Consider the following 13,775-nt stretch of genomic DNA (forward strand, 5'->3'; position numbering starts at 1 on the left):
TGGCGTGGTTTAATGCCACTACTTTACGAACCGACCAGTCTCACTTGTCCATGCTGCTGACGCTAATTGCCGAAATGTGGCCGCGGTGATAGCTGTCGATGAAAGAGGAAGTCAAGTGGCGGGAGACGCATTAGTCGGCAATTGACCGCACAACAGTAAGAATTCAGACATGAGGTTTCCGGATTTTTATTCTGTTGCCTGTTGTCAGGGCTTGGTGTTCGGGGCTATTAGGGCTCTGAGGTCGAATACGAGGTTGGCTGCCCGCGTCGTTGCAGACCCTGGGCGCTGGCTAGCGGCCAAAGACGAGACTCTTTTGGCCGAAATAGCCTCAACCACGTCACATTTCCCCGTGTCCGGCATTGCCATGAGACGATTCAGTCTCAGCCGTTGATGATGGCGTTCATCCGTTGCTGTATGCTCATCGGCACCTCTGACAGAAACCGTCAGCTTGTAGGCTTGAGGGACGTATGGCTGCTATTTGATCATATTCACCACGAATGCAGATCATACGGCCAAATTGTTGCTGAGACGCCCAGACTAACTCATGGTACTCTGTAGGCTCTTCTCAACTCTTGTATCTCAAGTCATGCAACTTTTTTGTTCCGCACTCTATCCTGGGAAAAGACGGAGCGACCAGGAAGAGCCTCTGGGCATGGCAACAAGTTACATCGACGTGCTTCGTAAGGCTGAGTGTCAAAATGGTAAGAAGGTCCTGAGGTGCTTACCACATACATTACCGTAGGCGACGGGGATGATTATGTGACGCAATGGCTTGGTGGGAAATACCGGGGAGGGGGTAAGGGAGACGCCAGACCTCGTGTCTGCAGACGAGGGTGGATGTGCGGTCTGCGTTCTCGTTCGTCGTCCAACGACCAGGGTCGCCGTATTGGTACTGGCGCCGGACCAAGGCGGTGATGGCTGTATTTGCTTTGAAGCATTTGCCTATGCAGATAAGCTGCGCGCCTTTGAGCAGTTGAAGAGGCAAAACCGAACAGCAAAAAGTACGCTACACTTGGAGGTATCTCGCCTCACCGGGAGTTGTCATGTAAGATGCTTGCCCCATTTGGAAAACAGTTCGCACACGGTACGGGAACACTGACTTGCGTCCATGCCGTTGAGGCCGTTACCAGAACTCTTTGAGCTCAATACCGGCCACCACGAAGGAACATGCAGGATAACTCAAATTCATCTGCATGTCCCCATCGCCCCAGATCTCGTTTGCTGGTTCCCGGTAACTAGCTGACACACCACCTGACGTGGTACCCAAATAGCTCCCACCCCTCCCCTTCTGCTGGAGTGGGAACTACCTGGGTCGAGGCATCAGGGCAACTCGTCGCGCACACAACCACTGTACCGGTCTCTTCCACTGACATTCTTCTCCTTCTTTTCTCCTTGTCAAGTCGGGAGAAGGGCCCATCCTCCCGTCCATCTCTTACGCACGCTTACTCACGGGCGCCGTTCGATGACTTAACGAGCAAGGCCAGCCCACCGGATACTAGCGTTGAGAGACAAATGCTTAGCTGAGTCGGGCGAGCAATAATCGTGTCTTCTCGATCCATCGAGGCCATCGAGCAGGATTCTCTCCGGCTTGTGGCTCTCGTGTGGGAGAGTGAGCTCGCCGCGAGGGGAAGAAAGCCGTATCCCGCCTCCTCCTCTCCATATAAGGAGAGCGGCCGGCGGCGGCCCAGAACACATCGAGAAAAGAGGCTCCGGATTTCCCTCATCATGTCCAGCAACCAACAGCGGAGCACCGCCCGAACCGAAAAGACCAGACGGGTGATCACCACTGTCCTGCCCCTTGGAAAACCCAGCAACGCGGAAGCCCGTTGCCCGCTGCGGAGTTCCACTCGTCCCAAAAGCGGAGAGCCGCAACCGTTCCCGCTACCGCTCCGGACCGGTGACAACTTTCCCGTTCCTACCGGAACAGCAATACTGTAGGGCAAAGAGACCGGCTGCTGCTCAAACTGTCAGTGGTCAAATCGAAGCCAGGCAAAAGGGGGGGACGCCAACAACGTTTACGCCAGAGTCGTTGTCACTCCACCGTCGTGATCGTGGCTTGCTCGCCAGCAATACTGCACAGCAAACCAGAGAACCGATAACGAGACAATCAGACGCAAGCGCTTTACATCTCAGTGCTCTTACACGGCCCAATATACCACCGCGTATTACTCGGCATCAACCCGGCCCCAACATACCTTAAACTTCACACCAGAAGCCACACACCACCAAGTCGTTCTGTGGGCTGCCGACTCGACCACCATGTCGGGTCAGTCGAGTGCCTCATCACCCCTTATATCGACCCGGCGCCGCGCCTGTACTGCGTGTCAGCAAGCGAAGCGCCGCTGCGACCAACGGCTTCCCCGGTGCGGCCGGTGCACCCAAAAGGGGTTCGAAGACTGCAACTACCCGTCACTCGAAGCCGCCGTGGCAGCGGCGGACTTCAACTTCTTCACAGACGTCCTAAGCGGCTCCGCGGGCACGCCGACTGACTCCCTTCACAACATCATGCCCGTCCCCGTTGTCCCTGAGACTGACAACTCGTGGGCCCTATACTACAACAACGCCCCGGCGGCCGCGCCAACACCGTCACCTTCTCTTATGGCGCCTACCAGCGACTGCCTATCGCGAGACGCAGTCACGTACTGCAGCGAACAGTTTCGGTCCTATCCTCGGCGGTGGGTAAGCCAGAACGGCGTCGCCCCCTTTATCCACCCGGCGCTCTACCTGCCCACCACGAACGGGGCCGACGGCCTGCCCCCCGTGCTCCAGGACTGTTTCTGCGCGTGCGCGGCGTACGCCGCCAAAAACGACGAGAACGCGGCGCTGGTCCTCGGCGTCGTGGAAGCCAAAGCCACGGCGCTGCTCTACGTCCCCGAGCAGGCGGCGTGGACGTTGCCGCAGCAGGTCGCCTCGTTACAGGCGCTGGTCATGTACCAGATCATGCGCTGGTTCGACGGCGACATCCGCCAGCGCGTCCTCGCGGACTCGGTCGAGCCGTTGCTGGCGACGTGGACGTCGGCTCTCCAAGCCCGCGTCGGGACCGGCGTCTTCTCGGCCGAAGAAGCCATGCCGTCGTCGTCTGCCGTCATGTCGGACTCGCACATCCCGCCGCAGCACCAGCAGCCCTCTTCGTCGGCGGGATCGTACCCGCAACACGACCTCTCGCCGGATCACTCGCGCTCCAATACCCCCGGCGCCCGCCTCACAAAGGAGGAGCTCAACGCCGCCTGGCGGCGATGGCTGATGGCGGAATCGATCCGACGGGTACTCGCCATGGCTCATCTCGTCAGGGCGGTGTACTCTACGGCGAAACAGGGTGGCGGCGGCGGTGGTAGTGGCGGATACGGCAGCAAACTTGGCGGCGCGGGCACAACAGGAGGGCCCGGACAAACACAACAACATCACGCCGGCGGCGGCGGCGGCGGGGGACGAGGTGGTGGTGGTGGCAGCGGTGGCCACCAGCTCCCACATCATCATCACCACCCTCTCGGTCTCGCGGACATGAGCTTCACGGCACAGGCGCGTCTGTGGGCCGCTACCACGGCGGAGCGGTGGAACCGGTCCCGGGAGGGCGATACGGCGTGGTGGGTTGGGCGGATGGACTTTTCGGGCCTGCTGGCGCTGGCGGACCCGAGGGAGGTGGACGAGTTGACCGTCATGATGGGCGTCGTGTTTCGCGGCAAGGATACGATTGAGGATTGGGTTACGCATGGGCCGGGGGGTATGTGAGAGGTGTATATTGCGGGGGTTTCGTATATGCATGAGAAAAAGAAAGAGAAACAGAGACAGATAGAAAGAGGGGGGGCAGGGGAGTTGAGAGAAGTCATACCCTGATATTCTTGCATTGAGTTATACTATGCTGCCATATAGACAGATAGAAGAAGACGAGCACAAGAGGAAAAAGAGGAGGGTTTTTTTTTTTCTACAGATTCCATCGCGAGATAAGCATTTCAAGGCGAGCCTGGCGTTTCTCAAGGGCGGGAATGGGTGGTTAGGAGGCAGAGGGGGGTTGGGGGTCGGTTATTCAAAAAAAGGGGGTGGAAATCCATTTTCATACACCAAACTTCACTCAGCATCTGGCAGCATTAGTTTTTTTCCCTTTAATCCACAAGCATAGCGATGGGACGACGAAGATAGAGAGAGCGTTTATCATAATATCATTTTAGGACATACAATCTGGTTTGGCCATCCCCCCTTTTTCCCGTTGCTATCACCCTCTCTTCAAAACCCGGTGTAATGTGAGCAGGAGAGATGCAGGGCAGAGGGGGGTTGAGGGGAAGGGGGGGGGGTAGCACAGCGACAACGCCTTGTCTATAGATTTTCCGCATTCTACGAGTGTCTTACGATAACGAGGTCCGGTCTAATAATATACCAAACCAAAAAAAAACTTGGAGAGAAAGAGAATGGGAAAGAGAGAGGACGTCAATGTGGTTCAATATACCATTTCAATGATGGTACATGATGCAACGCCTTACATAGAGAGAGGCGCATTCAATATAGAAGGCGAAGAGTATAACCGCCAGATTACTTTCCCTATCTTCTGTCCATACTGCCATAACTTGACGAACAATTAATCAATAGCGTCAGAGCCGAATTGTATATCTTGTGTGTATTGTATTGTGCCATCTCCGTCGGAAGCTCTATCCAGTCCTGGCTGATCGTGTTCGCCAGCAAGCTTGGAGAAAAGTTCCCTGTACGAACGCCCCCCATGACCTTCACAAGTCTCTTCTTATCTGAAGTTACTCGAGCGAGAAGACATCGCTTGCTACCAAAAACATGCACAGTAAAGACAAAGCACAAAAGGCAAAAAGACGTGGGAGGTTCATGTCTGATTCATTAGTCATGATCTATTGTTGCAGGTGCTGTGACTGCAAATGCCTCTGGGACTCTATGTCATCTCTTCTCCTCCTTCTCTGTTTGTCCTCATATCCGCACTTTCATCGGCGGTGACCCTTTTTGTCATTAAGAACCAGAATAGGCAAAAAACCAAGAGGGTGTCATGTGTCATGAAAGAAGGCCGCGCCGTGCCTCCTTTGCCGGCGCAGGTTACGCAGCCAGGCCAGGACCATCTCCTCTCAAAATATAACCGGTGGGCGCAAAGAGCAGTGCAGGTTCGTAACCCAGGGCCAGAAGCCGGTGTTCTCAGTGGTTCCTCACCATGAGGACGTCCACATCTTAGACACTCCGGCTTTTGAACGAAACGCTGCGATGCTTGGTGATGAGCCCCTTATTCCAAGGGGCAAGCTATCCGAAAAGGTGGTGGCAACGAGGTTTCAGTGCTCAAGCCGTGAACGCTTAGCACATCTTGTACTCGCACTGGCCCTCAGCGGCACGAGTGGGGTCCTCGGTCAAGAACTTGTACTCAATCTTGATATCAAGGTCACGACGGTTTCTCTCGTTGGGCTTGACGTGCAAGGTACCCTTGACCTCCTCGTTAGCGTGCATGGTGATCATGTCCTTGAGGTAGAAGACAGTCTGCTTCCAGTGGGTGTACTTGGTGTGGGGGCCGGTAGAGAAGCGGATGGGCTTGTGGGCGGCGGTGAAGTCGATGTCGAACCAGGCAACGAGGGCGTGGATGAAGTCATCGCGGCGGGCAGAGAGGTGGAAGGGGGAGGTGAAGGCGAGGTCGGCAACCTGGCACTTGTAGAGGTCCAGGGTCAGGACAGCTGTGGGTTCAGTAACCACCGCCTTCATCTCGACCGTGTCAACCAGGGGCTCGGCGAGAGCAGTGGACTTGAGGGGGCTGTAGTCAAAGCCGTAGACGTTGTCCCAGACTGTCTTGTGGTCAGCCTCTGTTTGCACAATCCAGCGAAGCTTTGCTGAGGCAGTAGTCGTGTGTGGCACTGTAACTTACATCCAATCTTCTCGTCCTTGTAGTCGCCATCCTCGATACCAGCAACGAAGATGGTGGCCTTGTCGGGGAAGATGAGACCGTCGGGGTTCAGGTAGCGGTCACGGGCGTAGAGGACAGTGTCCAGCATGGACTCGTAGAGAAGGAAGTAGCCCATCCACTCGGAGATGATGATGTCGACCTTGGGGAAGGGGAGCTCGACCTCCTCCATCTTGCCCTGAATCAGGGTGATCTTGTCGGACAATCCGTTGACGGCAACGATCTCGCGGGCCTTGAAGATGATGGTAGACATGTCGACACCGATAACGTGCTTTGCGCCAGCCTTAGCGGCGAACCTGTGCAAAGAATACATTGTTAGCAATCGAGCTTTGTTGAGCTGCACAGTTGTGGCATTTTGTTTGAGACAGCCGAGCGTACGTACATGGACAGAATAGCGGTACCGCAGCCAACATCGAGGACGACCTTGTCCTTGAAGAGGTGCTTGTTCTGAACAATGGCGTTCATGTAGGAGCGGGTGCGGACCTCATCCTTCAACATCTCCTCGTGGATGCCGTGGTGGTCGTAGCTGTGCAGGAGCGCAAATGTTAGCAATGGTTCTGGGGTTTTGCGGTGGACAACTCTGTAGCTCTGCTGTCCAGCTTGCTGCCATACCTCTTGAAGTAGTGCTGCTCAGAGTGCTCCATGCTCTTGAGCTTCTGCTCAGCAGCGTCGACCTCCATATTGTCGCCTCCCATTTTGATTATTGGTGTATGTGAAATCTTCTTTTTGCGATGACTTTTACCGTCGAAGCTCTCTGGGCCGAAGAAGAAGAAGAGACGAGAAGAAGAAAAACAGGTCGGCTTGGGGTATGTGTAGGATGAATCGCCAAATACACTGGAAAGGATGAGGAAGGAAAGAGAATTTCAGGGTGGGAGAGAAAACACGGGCAGAGGTAGTCGCGCGGTGAAGAAGGAAAGGGTCGGCGGGGCAGGCTGGGCACTGGACCGGGGGAAGACTTTCAACACGATCGGGCAGAATGGACCTGACAGAGACTGGAGGGGAAGGAGGGACTGGCAAAAAAAAATAATCAATCCTGATTGCGCCTCGCAATGCCCGTCACCGCCTGCACCCTGCATCGGGCTCAGTCTCCACAACCCACTTTCGGCCAGACCACCTCACCCACCCGAAGTTTTTTTTTTTTCCTCCCTTGGTTTTTTTTCTCTTTTTACCCACCAAATAGGTAGCTTTCAGACTGTTAACACTGGCAGACCCTTACTGCCGGCCCGTTCCTCGCCCCTTGCCAGCGCACTACGTTGATGGAGTTTAAGGTGTGCGGGTCCGAAGAAGCTTTACTTCAGGTGTACATGAGTACAACGAGGGGCAACATTTTCATGCTTCCAGCAAACGAGTTCATCTTGTTAAACACAACAGCTTTAAGCACAAGCTTGACTGGAGTATCATGTAGATTCTTTTACAAGACTAGAGGAGTCAAAAAACAATAGACCAAAAAAAAGCCATCCAACGCCGCGCTATGCCAAGTACCGTCAATCAGAGTGTGCCTCGGTCCTTAACACCACCTCTCGTGTGGTTCTCTCCACTTGACCCCAAGAATATCAAATATCTTCTGCTCGTCCTGGCCCTCAACAAGCTCTCCTTCAGTCAACTTGGCGCGTCCGGTACCTCTCATCACATTCTTATAAAGACCTCTTTGGTTGAGTCGCATTCCCTTCTTCGACGCCAGCAGTCGTATGCTGCGATTGAAGATGTCGTTGCCTGTGAAGTAGATCAGTGCCGCCCCTATTTCGGCTTCTGGCACCACTAGGAAGTCCACACGTCTCCAGACTTTCCGGTACTCTCGGTCGTTAAAGCCTTCAATCTTTGGCAAAACGCAACAGCCGTGCCATTTGCTTCCGTCATTGTCCCTGGATCCCGCGAGCCTGGCGACGAGAAACCTTTGCGCTTCAAGTACCCCGATCAGGTCCCGCAGGAAAGGGATCAGTTCCGATGATGCCATGGTCCCTTTCTTCGTGACGATGAAGTCGATATCCCCACTGCTTTGAGCCCCGCGACGATAGCTGCCTCCAACGATGATTTGAACAGTAGGGTCCAGCTTGGCTGCCTCTGACCTGACTACCGCACTTAACCACTTCATCTCGCGCCTGGGGATGCGCGTGTTGAGGTCTTCATAGTGATCGATACCAATTCGTTGGTTCACAGTCAGCTTTGCTTTTTGCTTGAGGTCATCGAGCGTTCGGAATCCCTGAGCGATGTAATGGCTCGCCTGTGTGCTCCCAACACCGTAGATCTTTAGGAATGTCTGCAGAACCTCATCCATCGGATCCGACTCTGCATTTTCCAGTCGTTTGAGGCGATTGGTAGTTACAATCTCCTCAATCTTGTCTGCCAACCTTTGGCCAACACCAGGCAGTCGAATCGCCTCCTCAGCGGTCGAAATCTTGGCGGGTTGCCGCTTAAGCTGTGTAATGGCTTTTCTGTAGGCAATGGGTCGCCATGTGTCGTTGATACGCTCGTAATAGCTGCACATCTGCTGCAAGATCTCAATTGTGCGGGAGTTGGGGCTGTGCTGGTCGCTTCCTAGAGTGCCCCCTTTATGACACGTGAACTTGTCTTCCCAAGTCATTTCTTTTCGTCCCCTACTTCTTGCGACAGCTCTTTTCTTCCTTTGACGTTCGTCATCCGAGCCTTCACTGCCTGATACGTGTTCATGTAACTGCGGCGATGTTGCAGAAGCATCATCATCGTCGTCATCATGCTCCAGTGGCAGATCTCTAAACTGCTGCAGCTGGGAAATGACGTGTTCAAGCTCATCTTCTGGTGTAGAGGTTGACTTCTCTGCTGTGGCAGGGACATCTTCGTAAGATCCGACATCTTGTCGAAATGCAGCCTCACGTGTAGCCGTTGATTGCATAGCCTCTGTGATATCTCTTAGGACGGAGGGCTCCGCAGTATCGGTCGCATTTCCACTTGTCCTTCCAGAAGACTCCTGACTTCGAGATGGAGTTGACGGCGGTGGAACGTAATCCCACTTTTGGGGATTTGTCTGCCGCTTTTTCAGCGGCAAGTCTCGCACCGTTGTTCCGGTTGAAGGCTGAACAGTCTGAAGTGAAGTCTTGGGTTCCGCCGAGGTTGGCGAAGGTGGCGACTCAGGACAACCAGATACCTGATATTGCTTCTGTTTTGCGTTGAGCAGTGTCTTGAATCTGATACAGTCAAGCGGGAAATCCTCGTTCAGGACGGTGTACGATGACCCCTCGCTTGCCGAACCGAGCACATTCTCGATGCTCTTCCAGTCGAGGCGCCTGTCGACAATGACGTGCGTCGCATTGTCAAGAGATCTGGTCCACTGGGCACCAAACTCTTGCGCTTTCCGAATCCGAATCTTCCTGGCTGGCGCAATGTCATCATTTGGAATGAAGTGGAATCGCAATCCACGAAAGATCTGCTGCGCCTCGGGTAGCACCTTGATGGGCGGCTCTCTCTTTCTTTTCTTCATCGCGGCGATGGATGGCGAGTTATCTACGCGATGCGGCAAAATGTGTCTCGTGAGAGGAAGCGGCGTGGTAGCGCTTCTAGTAAGACTGGCCAACGGCTGAAGTGGTGGTCGAGCCAAGGTTTCTGGAATAGGCGTGTCTTCGATGAAGCTGAGGTCTTCAGTGGAAGGTTCCTTCCTGCCGGGACCCTTGATCTCGGCAAGTGGTGTCCGCTCGATGACTTCCTTCCGTTTTAGTTCTGTGAGAGGCGCTGATGCCGGAGCTGAAGAGGTCCGCCTGGGGCTTACGCGCCGTTGTGGCTGTTGGTGTTCTTGCTGGCGAGGAGGAGAAGGATGAAGGAGAGGCGGCTGCAATTCCAGCTGCGGTCTTTCCCTGAGTGGCTGGCGAAGTTGCGCCGCGGCTTGAAACGCTTTCAATTGTTGTCTTGTGCGTTGCTCGGCCTCGTGAAAATCATCGTCGTCATCCTCGCCATCCTCGCCTCGCCTGCCAATAGATTCAAGCTGGCGAAAGAAACGCGCTTTGTCTCTGAAGGATGTGTTTGCATCGGCCATTGTAGCAACTGTCGTCAAAGAGGCGCACGGGATACTTTTAGCTTCTCGTGAACCAACGTCATGTCGGTGGCGGTACGTCACTGTTGCCTAGGAGTCGTGGAACAATGGCGACGGAGATGGACGGAAAGATAGAGTGATGCCTGAGTGAAGTCGAGAGAGAGCGGCACACACACCAATACGGAATAGGTAGCTTAAAGGTGAGTTGTCATTTGACGACGTTGTGTTAATGGATGGAAGGGATGGATGTCATTCAAGGACGGGACCCATGAATACCTGGAGGTACTCCGTAAGGTGTTGGAAATGGCCAAATCTGGGTGCCCTGTGGGGAAGGATGCCGCATTAGTGCTGTGGCCACCTGCAAGTCATCCAATTAAGGTCGCCCTCAGCAGTGAACACTGACAGTTGCCCCATGTGAGGAACACAACGCAGAAGCATTGGGCGTCTGATAGGCAGAGGGCTACAGGGCCAAAGGGGTATGTGAGTACAATAGACTGCTTCCAAGCGGGTTTGACGCCCGCCAGGTTGCAACCGATCGACCCAAGCACCCAACAAGGGGATTCTGCAGCAAAAGCGGCTTGGCCTTGGTCAGCAGCGCGGGGACCTGCAGGATCCGGTGGGAGCTTCAGGTCATCAGGATTCCTTCCTTGCTTCCAGTTGCCGTAGTGAATTAACCTTCCCAACTCAATCTGAATAGAGTGAACACTACCTGCCTCAAGTACGTCAAACCACGTGTACTCAATACAATACAACAAAGAGACTCAAACCTACCCTTGCGGGCATGACTTAGTAAGTACAATAGATCGCAGCAGCATCGACTTCTTAGCAGCGGGCCAGTGTTTCGTCTATTGAAGTTGAATAAAGAAAAGGTGTTTGTTTAAAATCCTGGTCTGTAGGGCGAAAGAAATTACCCAAAATCGTGACGGGCCGGTCTGGCTTTTTTGACATAATTACAAGGACAGATGCTCGAGAGTACACCGTCTCATTCTTCGCTTCCCATGGTATCATCGTAGCTTTAAATCCAACTAATATATACAATAACATTTTCCTCGTGTCCTCATTCTCCTAGACTGTGGCGTTTCGCTCTGCCACTGTATCGTACAGCTGTCACTCGGCTTTACGGCTCGCCTGGCTCGGCAACTGCAAGCTGAGGCTTCTCCTTAGTTGGACCAGCGACAGTGCCATGAGCTGATTATCGTGTCGTTATGTACAGCGGGGCCGTGTCGAACTAAGAGCGTGTGCAGCATTGGTGCGCCGAGGAAGGGCGATGAGCCGTCAGTGTTGTGTAAAACCCATACTCATCGCGCTTCATTGCGCGTGTCCGAATTGTGAGGGATATTGTGATGACCCGGCAAAGTTGCGGGCATCCATCAAGGGAATGCTGTTGTTCTTCTCCATCGGCTGGAAAGAAGCCATATCGTTGGAGTAGCGGCTAGCAGCCTCGTTGTCCATATCGTTGAGCACCTCTCGAGTGAGCTCGACGTAATCGTAAGCGAACTCGCCAATTTCGGCATCGTCAATACCCAAGATCTCTGCCTCTTCGGTGGCACGGAGACGAAGGCCGGGAATCATGTTCATGATGAAGAGGATAGTGCAAGTGCCGACAAAGGAGTAGGCGCCACCGCTGAAGGAGTCAGCTAACTGATATCCGAGCTGGATCCAGTTGTGGTTGATCCAGCCTCCGTCAATTTCGGAAACGCCATCGAGGTGAGCAATGTAGTTGGCAGCAAAGAAGGCAGTGCAGACATTGCCTACGAGACCGCCAATGCCGTGAACGGCAAAGATGTCGAGAGCGTCGTCGATTCTGAGGATGAACTTGAGCTTAGTCGCGTAGTTGGCGAAAGCCGCACCAAGAATACCAAAGGGAACAGCAGCCCAGACAGGGACGTATCCTGTATCAAGTCAGCTAATCAAGTTTTGCATGTTTCTTTGCTGTGAATTAAACTCACCGGATCCTGGTGTGATGGAGACCAGGCCAGCAACGACACCGGAGCAGAAGCCCACGGTAGACCACTTGCGTTCCAGCCTGTAGTCCAACACGCACCAAGTAATACCGCCGACGCAGGCTGCCAGGTTGGTGACAACAGCGGCAAGAACAGCGCGAAGGTTGGCAGAGAGAGCTGAGCCAGCGTTGAAACCGAACCAGCCGACCCAGAGGAAGACGGTGCCGATAACAATGTGGGTGACATTGTGAGGTCGGTAGTTAAGTTCGTGGGTGCCGTGACCGCGGCGCTTGCCCAACATCATTGAGTAGGCCAGAGCGGCTGTACCAGACGCAATATGGACGGGTGTACCTCCGGCGAAGTCGAGACCACCCATTTTGTTGGACCATCCACTAGGGTTCCACGTCCAGCAAGCAATCGGGTCGTAGATGACTGTCGCCCAGATAAACATGAAGATGACGCAGGGGAGCATGCGGCCACGTTCAGCGACAGCTCCAGTCGCGAGAGCAACGGTGATGCAAGAGAACATGCCCTGGTAGACGGCGAACAGAAGATCGGGGAGGCGGCTTGAGCCAACAGAGGGACGGCCGAGAACGTCCTTGAATCCAAAGTTTGAAAGGTCTCCAATGAATGCACCAGCCGAATGGGAGAAGGTTAGTGAGTAACCCCAGAAGAACCATTGAAAACTGGTGACAGCCGTCGCCATGACGGAAAGCCAAATGAGAGAAAGTGCTGATTTTCTCCTCGCGAGTCCTGAGTAGAAGAAACTAGACGAAACAGTGTCAGTTGGTTGGGTTCCCAAAGCTGTCAGGGTGGAAATTGCCCATACCCGACGCCAGGAATCATAAGCAACACCAGCGCGGTGGCTGTAATCATCCATCCAATGTCACCAGTCTGTGCCTCTTTGTTAGCAGCCGTACCACAGGAAGCATATATCTGCGCTGAGGGTATTTGAAAATGACGTACCTCATACCAAATGTTCAGATCCTCGGTGAGAGAATCTCCTCCTGTGGGACCAGAACCATTGTAGGGTATGAGATGAACATAGTCGAGGTTTTCGAGATCGAGAGGGGATGCCATCGTGACGGTATTGTCGCCGCCGCCGCTATCTTATCGCCGAATCGGCAATTGGAGGGCCTGAGCCTGGACGTAGTCGTAGTCGTCGTGGATGGGAACCGAGAGCAGCACTTCACTAGAAGTTGGCGAGTTGCAGTCGACGGTCGATGATTGTCGTATTAAGAAGCCTGTCGGCTGGCTCCTCGTATGAGCGAAGCCTCGAAAATGAGCGCAAAGGGCTGTCGCAGGGTGATCGGAAAGGACAGCACTGGGTGAGACGACGGGATGAAGCAGTCAGAACGGGCGTGGGATGCGCGAAGCTTATGAATGTGGATGCCCCGGCGCCCCGACTGTCTGCGCAGAGTTGCGTTGCGGGCGGCATGGCGACTAGCCCTGCTTGTGGCGGGCAAGCTAAACGGGTACGGCTGGACTCGCCCGACGCGGCCAAAAAAGCCCATGGTCCAGAGACTCTCCAAGGAGTGCGAGTCTGTGAGAGAAGGAGGCCACAGGCTGCGGCTTGGGACGTCTGGGCCATCCCACGCAGACAGGCCCTGTCCGCCCTGGGCCAAGACCGCCGGCAATGGACTAGGGGGGGTGGCCAGAGTTTTTTCTCGGGGGTGAGGTGAGAGTGGTGTGTGTGGGAGGTCGTGGGAAGCCCTGCGAGAACGAAGCAGGGTTCCAACCAGGGCGAGCCGCGAATAAGGCCAATCGGTACAACTTGGGGTGTGCACTAGGGGGCAAGGCACGGGGGTGGACTCGTGGAGGCTTTGTCGGTTGCGACGCAGATCCATGGATTGTATCCGTACTCTGCAACTCTGTATTTGTACTACGTAGGTTGGTTCTTCTTCTCTTTTCTTGCTGCGTGTTTGTACGGATACGGATGTTT

The 13,775-nt window shown here is 54.3% G+C and overlaps 5 protein-coding genes across 5 annotated transcripts; 2 read left to right on the forward strand and 3 right to left on the reverse strand.

The window, feature by feature from the left end:
* Nucleotides 1-2,259: 2,259 nt before the first annotated feature.
* CABS01_14317 (uncharacterized protein) lies at nt 2,260-3,729 on the forward strand (the record flags this gene model as incomplete). The annotated part of the gene is made up of 1 exon (XM_060547657.1): nt 2,260-3,729. The coding sequence occupies one exon, from the start codon at nt 2,260-2,262 to the stop codon at nt 3,727-3,729; it is 1,470 nt and encodes a 489-aa protein (XP_060393364.1).
* Nucleotides 3,730-5,295: 1,566 nt separating this feature from the next.
* On the reverse strand, nt 5,296-6,585 carry CABS01_14318 (protein arginine N-methyltransferase; the record flags this gene model as incomplete). Its single annotated transcript, XM_060547658.1, has 4 exons — nt 5,296-5,774; nt 5,855-6,186; nt 6,273-6,416; nt 6,503-6,585. 4 exons carry the CDS (start codon nt 6,583-6,585, stop codon nt 5,296-5,298), a joined length of 1,038 nt encoding a protein of 345 aa, XP_060393365.1.
* Nucleotides 6,586-7,397: 812 nt separating this feature from the next.
* Nucleotides 7,398-9,893, reverse strand: CABS01_14319 (uncharacterized protein; the record flags this gene model as incomplete). The annotated part of the gene is made up of 1 exon (XM_060547659.1): nt 7,398-9,893. The coding sequence occupies one exon, from the start codon at nt 9,891-9,893 to the stop codon at nt 7,398-7,400; it is 2,496 nt and encodes an 831-aa protein (XP_060393366.1).
* A 1,305-nt stretch (nt 9,894-11,198) lies between these two features.
* CABS01_14320 (ammonium transporter) lies at nt 11,199-12,913 on the reverse strand (the record flags this gene model as incomplete). Its single annotated transcript, XM_060547660.1, has 4 exons — nt 11,199-11,782; nt 11,840-12,600; nt 12,663-12,727; nt 12,800-12,913. The coding sequence occupies 4 exons, from the start codon at nt 12,911-12,913 to the stop codon at nt 11,199-11,201; spliced, it is 1,524 nt and encodes a 507-aa protein (XP_060393367.1).
* Nucleotides 12,914-13,216: 303 nt separating this feature from the next.
* Nucleotides 13,217-13,510, forward strand: CABS01_14321 (uncharacterized protein; the record flags this gene model as incomplete). The annotated part of the gene is made up of 1 exon (XM_060547661.1): nt 13,217-13,510. One exon carries the CDS (start codon nt 13,217-13,219, stop codon nt 13,508-13,510), a length of 294 nt encoding a protein of 97 aa, XP_060393368.1.
* Between the last annotated feature and the right edge of the window lie 265 nt (nt 13,511-13,775).

This window comes from Colletotrichum abscissum, assembly GCF_030869225.1.
Source record: "Colletotrichum abscissum strain IMI 504890 chromosome Unknown Scaffold_53.1, whole genome shotgun sequence".
Taxonomy (NCBI): Eukaryota; Fungi; Ascomycota; class Sordariomycetes; order Glomerellales; family Glomerellaceae; genus Colletotrichum; species Colletotrichum abscissum.